This window comes from Orycteropus afer, unplaced genomic scaffold, assembly GCF_000298275.1.
Source record: "Orycteropus afer afer isolate SDZICR_OR568_19922 unplaced genomic scaffold, OryAfe1.0 scaffold00378, whole genome shotgun sequence".
NCBI classification, from domain to species: domain Eukaryota; kingdom Metazoa; phylum Chordata; class Mammalia; order Tubulidentata; family Orycteropodidae; genus Orycteropus; species Orycteropus afer.
Genome location: NW_006921965.1, coordinates 1,364,212 through 1,370,474, shown reverse-complemented (window position 1 = coordinate 1,370,474; position 6,263 = coordinate 1,364,212). Strand labels below are relative to the sequence as shown.

Here is a 6,263-nt window from a genome sequence, read left to right as displayed (position 1 = left end):
ATACTTAGAATACTCTAGAATACTTCTCTAGAACCACCCTGTTTTGTCTACTTATAAATCAGCTAAGGTGGAATTATGAAACCTCTAATAAAGTTTTTTCCATCTCCCGAGCATCCTCCTGGGTCACTCTTCCCCATTATCTTTGACACGAGGGTTCTGAGAATGAAACTTCAAGCGAATCTTGACCCACAGGAAGCAAAATTAGGAAATTTGTCATTCTCTAGAAGTAGAACCTGATTTTCATTAGCAATAGAAATTGTCTTTGGATTGATCATTGTTTTAGTGATCCACCTAAATGTGATACTTCCACATACTTCGCATAAATATATCAACACAAATTAAGGGTGGCTGTGCTTTAAGTCTCTTCACATCAGTACTGATTTCCTGAAGACCCTGCTTACTTGTAGTTATTTTATTCCATGGCCTTTGAAGATATACACACCAGAGCAGATGCAGTCCTGACTAAGAACAAGTCTTTTTCTTGCTCTAAAATTATTTTAGGGAACTTAAGTATCTATTTAATGAGCCCTTGTGGTGTAGTAGTTAAGTGCTCAGCTGCTAAATGTAGGGTAGACAGTTCAAACACACCAGCTGCTCCATGAGAGAAAGAAGGAATGTGCTTCCATGAATATTACAGCTTTGGAAACCCTTTAAGGCAGTTTGCTCCATCTTAGAGGGTTGCTATGAGTCAGAATTGACTCAATGGTAATGAGTAAATATTTATTTAACTTTGAGAGCTTAGTGCAAATTATCACCAAGGAGAAGGCTGCCATCTAAACTCCAAGCTGACATATGGAGCTCTGATTGTGCAGTGCGTAAAGCATTTCACTACTAACCAGAAGGTTGGCAGTTCAAACCCACCAGCTGTTCTGCAGGAGGAAGATGAGTCAATCTACTTCTGTAAAGATTTAAAGCCTTGGAAGCCCAATAACGGTTGCTATGAGTTGGAGCTGAATATATACACAAACTCACTGCCATTGAATTGTTTCCAACTCATAGCGACCCCTCCTTGGGTTTCCAAGGTGGTATCACTATGGAAGTAGATTGCCCAATCTTCCTTCCAAGGAGTGGCTGGTGGGTTTCAACTGCCAGTCTTCTGGTTAGCAGTCAAGTGCCTTAGGCACTATGCCACCAGTGTGTGTGTGTGTGTGTGTGTGTGTGTGTATGTATGATATATGATATATTACATATGTATTACGTGTATATATATATATATATATATATATATATATACATGAGTTGAGAAACAGACCACTGAAAACCTTATCAAATGCAACATTAACCACTGTGAGTTGTGCTAACAAAGGGTGCTTTCTTCCATATAAAAGTAGTTTACTCATTCAGTGAAGAATTCTTAACTAAATACCATATACCAGACATTATCTTAGGTTTTGAGGCAGAGCAGTAAACAAAATACACAAAATCCCTAACTTTGTGGCATTTACAATCTAGTAGAATGGCAGAGAATAAACTAATAAAAGAATTGTCAGATGTCAATAAATGCAATGGAGAGAAATAATCATGGAGGTGGAGGTATTATGAGGTATTCCTACTATGTATTATGTGGTATCTTAGTGCCTAAGGCATTTGACTGCTAACCAGAAGGCTGGCGGTTCAAACCCACCAGCCACTCCTCGGAAGGAAGATTGGGCAATCTACTTCCATAGTGATATTGCCTCGGAAACCCAAGGAGGGGTCGCTATGAGTCGGGTCCAACTCGATAGCAAACAACAACAATAAACATTATGTGGTAAGGGAAGGCCTTTCTGACAAAGTGCTTTTGAACTGAGACCAGAAGGAAGTTGAAGGACAAGGCATACAGATATGTGGGAGAAAAGCATCTCAGGCAAAGGGGACAGGAAGTCCAAAGACTCTGAGGCAGGAATGTGGTTGGAGTGGATCAGCAAGGTGGCTTTGGGGTTTAAGCAGAGTGAGCAAAGGGAAAAATAGCAGGAGATGAGATCTGAGAGACAGTAGGGGGATGGATCAAAATAAGGACTTGAGCTGGACTTCATGAGACAGGATGCCAGTAGAAGGTTGGTTCAGAAGGAAGGCATGAATTGACCTGCAATTAACTCTCTCTGGCTGATGGCATAGTGCCTAAGGCATTTGACTGCTAACTAGGAGGCTGGTGGCTCAAACCCACCAGCCACTCCTCAGAAGGAAGATTGGGCAATCTCCTTCTGTAGAGATACTGCCTCAGAAACCCAAGGAGGGGTCGCAGTGAGTTGAATCTGCTAGATGGCAGTGAGCTTTTTTTTTTTTTTTTTTGGCTGCTGTAGTTAGAACAGCCTGTAGGGGGAGCAAGAGCAAAAGCAGGAGGACCTGGTAGGAGTTCACTGAAAAAATCCAGGCAAGAGATGGTAGTGGCTTGAACTATACTTCTTGCGGCCTAGGGGTGAGGAGGATTGCATTCAGAAAACATAATGAAGATACAGCCTGTTTTCCTGATGAATAGGAGGTAGGGTATGAGAGAATGGGTACGAGAGAGGTAAGCCAAGGATGAGTTGGAAGGTTTTTGGCCTGAATAATAGGAAGAAGAGTTGCCTGAAATGGGGAAGGAAGGCTCTGGGAAGAGCAGGTTTGAAGTTGAAAAATCAAGGATTCAAATTTGAACATGTAGAGCTTCAGGAGTCCTTGAGTGGTGCAAATGGTTAACACATTCAGCTGTTAACTGGAAGGTTGGAGGTTTGAGTCCACCTTGAGGTACTTCAGAAAAGCCTGGAGATCCACTTCCAGGAACTCAGCCATTAAAGACCCCACAGAGCACAGTCCTCAGGTCCACATGGGGCACCACGAGGAGCTGACACAACGACACCTCATTTTAATATGTTTAATAGCTACCCATGAAGCGGACAGTAAGACAAACTTGGAGTTTGGGGAGGGATAGAAATTTTAGCATTGTCAGCATCTATAATACCTATAAAACAATGGAAACGTGTAAGATCATCCAGGACTGACTGCAGGCCTGGGGCCCTCCAATGTTTCATGGTCCAGGAGGAGAGGAGGACCCACAAGGAATCCTCCGAAGCAGAGGAAACTCAGAGTCTCACAGAAGCCAAGTCACTGAGAACACATTATTGCTCACTTTTTTTTGGTTAACACTTTCTTGAGATAAGTATCATTGAGTCATTACCTTATACTAGTAAAAAGATGCAACTGTATGAGTGTGTAGATCTATAAAAGAAACATTATATTCTATTAATATAGCATTATGAATAGATGCTAGCAGTGTGTCTATTCTAGCATTGCAAAAATGCATTCTTCTCCTCCACAGCTGGGATAAAAGCCTTGAATTTTTCTACATGTACCAAGACCTATAAAATTTATATAACAGTACTGCCCTGAGGTGCAGTCTTGGGGCAGTTTTCACCTATTATCTGCCTAATGTGGGTCATTCTCACTGAGAATGTTCTTGATTTATCTGTATGTTTCTTTTGCATATATTGTTCTGATATCCTCTGTTTTCAGAACCACTTCAAAATCCATAGAATTGTACTTTGATTTTCACTCCTTTTCTTTAATACTTATTATAGAATATCCTCTAGGTTAAGGCAGGCCCCTTTTCAGTGCCCTTCATAACCAGGGAAGGGTCATTTCTACCCTGACTATACTGACAACAGTAAAATATACAAGCATCATGTTCATGTTCAATGTTTGGAAGATTCATTGTCAACTTGACACAAGTGCTTTATAAAATCAAAGCACTGACACAGACATCATAGATTGTTACAAAGATAAAGAGGAGGTTGGAGAATATTTATAAATCAGCTACTTTGAAGACAAAGTGGGACCAAATCCTTTCTTTTGACTTCATTTCTTTTCCTCTGTGAGTCTTGAAGGAGATCTCTCTTCATCACTTCCTGGTACACGTTCTCTCCTCTGGAGAATTATTTTAATATCCTAAGAGAAAAAAATCAAAGAGAATTTATAGACATTAATAACTAATTTAGGATTAATTTCATTTCATACGTGGCAGTGATCAAATAATGAGTTTGCTTTTTTTTTTTTCCTTTGAGAGAGCTCTTTGGCATTTAGCTTGAATCCTGTCCTGCAACTTTCAGTTGCATTGTTAGAAAGGTACCTAAGACCTCAAGCCTCGGTTCCATCTGTAATGCAGTTATTGTCAGATCACATTAAATGACATCATCAAAGGGATTACACAGTCTGGTGCAAAATGAACAAACCAAAAGATTAGCTGGTTTCCTATTAATGAGTGAAAAAAAAAAAAAAAAAAAAACACTTCACTTTCTATTAAAGGAAAATTCTAATGCTGAATTAATAAGGTCCGTATATTTGTAAAATTTTAGAACAGCAGATTATTTCTAGGATTGTTTATTTTCTACATTTTTTTAAAAAATTTATTTGGCGTAGAATGGTCTCCTTTTCATCTGCTTCAAACACCTAGGTATCTTACACACTTTATATCACAAAGAGTTTCCAAATCCCAAAACAAATTTTTTAAATTATCACAATGTATAAAGGGTGCAAACACAGATGTAAGATGTAGAATTACATTTTCTGTAGCTTTTAGGGTTTTTTATTTCACAAATTTAGGGAAGTGCTTTAGGAATATAAGTTTTCTTTCTTCAGAGCTGAGTTCCAGAGGTTTCAGTTTGACTGTGGTCCTTTTACTCATGCAGACGTAAGCTAGTTCACTATCTGAGCTGACAGCTGCTAAGGGACATTACACATTGCATCTATCCACCGCTGATGGGAATCACAGTCAGTTGTTTTCCTGAGGGAACTTGCTGTTTGGAAACACTGATGTTCTATAGCCAAAGGTCAACTCTGAGTGAATCATGTAGAAAAGAACAGCTGGTCATCATTGACCTTCCAAGTCCTTCCCACTGCAACCGCAACACCATGCCTTTTCTAAATAATACTATATTTATAATAACTAATACTAAGCATTGAAAGTTAACTTGGTGATTAGAAATGAGCTGACCTGTGAATAACTGATACTCCATGTTGTTGTTGTTGATAGGCGCTGTTGGGTTGGCTCCAACTCATAGCAACCTTATGGACAACAGAATGAAACATGCCCAGTCCTGTGCCAGCCTCACAATCCTTGCTATGCCTGATCCCATTGTTGCAGGCACTGTGCCAGTCCACCTCATTGAGGGCCTTCCCCTTCTTCGCTGACCCTCCACTTTACCAAGCGTGATATCCTTCTCCAGGAAATTGTCCCTTCTTACAACATGACCAAAGTAGGTCAAACAAAGTCTGGCCATTCTCACTTCCAAGAAGCATTCTGGCTGCACTTCTTCCAAGATCTGTTTGTTGTTTTGGCAGTCTAGGATACTTTCAGTATTCTTCTTCAACGTCACAACTCAAAAGCATCAACTCTTCTTTGGTCTTCTCTATTCTTTGTCCAGCTCTCATATTCATATGAGACCATTTAAAATACCATGGCTTGGGTCAGGAGTACCCTAGTCTTCAAGGAGACATTTCGCTCTTCAGCACTTGAAACAGGTCTTTTGCAGCAGAGTTGCCCAGTGGAATACATTGTCTCATGTCCTGAATGCTGCTTCCATTGGTGTTGACTGCAGAGACAGGTAATATGAAATCTTCCACAACTTCAGTCTTTTCTCCATTTATTGTGATGCTGCTTATAGGTACAGTTGTGAGGATTTTCATTTTCTTTATATTGAGATGTAATCTATACTGCTCACTGAAGTCTTTAATATTCATCAGTAAGTACTTCAAGTCATCTTCACTTTCAGCAAGCAAAGCTGTGTCATCTGCGTCTTGCAGGTTGTTTATGAGTTGTCCTCCGATCCTGATGCCACATTCTTCTTCATCGCCTCTTTCCACAGATATAGTTAATCTGATTCCTGTGTATTCCATCTGGTGAAGTCCACGTGTATAGCCATTGTTTGTGTTGTTGAAAACAGGTATTTCCAAAACTCTATCATGTGATCTCCAGCATCATTTCTATCACCAAGGTCATATTTCCCAAACACCGGAGATTCTTCTGTATTTTCAACTTTTGCATTCCAATCCCCAGTGATAACCAACACATCTTGATTTTATGTTTGGTGAACTTCAGACTGCAGAAGTTGGTAAAAATCTGCAATTTCGATGGGTTCTGGCAAGATGGCGGACTAGGCAGAAGGATTGCACAGACCCTCTTCAACAAAGAAAAGGGAAACCAATTAAAACAGACACAGAAGATAATCTTGGACCCCTGAGCCTTGAAGGAAAGGATGCAGAATTGGACTAAACCCCAACTAGCAGAAGAATTTGCATGAAAATACCAA

The 6,263-nt window shown here is 39.9% G+C and overlaps 1 protein-coding gene across 1 annotated transcript in view; it reads right to left on the bottom strand.

Moving 5' to 3' along the window:
• Window positions 1-3,813: 3,813 nt before the first annotated feature.
• The window catches only part of SPEF2 (sperm flagellar 2), a 369,265-nt gene continuing 366,815 nt past the window's right edge, over window positions 3,814-6,263 (bottom strand). The window contains exon 32 of the mRNA XM_042782582.1: window positions 3,814-3,903. Coding sequence (XP_042638516.1) covers window positions 3,814-3,903 — 90 coding nt within the window. The remainder of the gene's footprint in view (window positions 3,904-6,263) is intronic.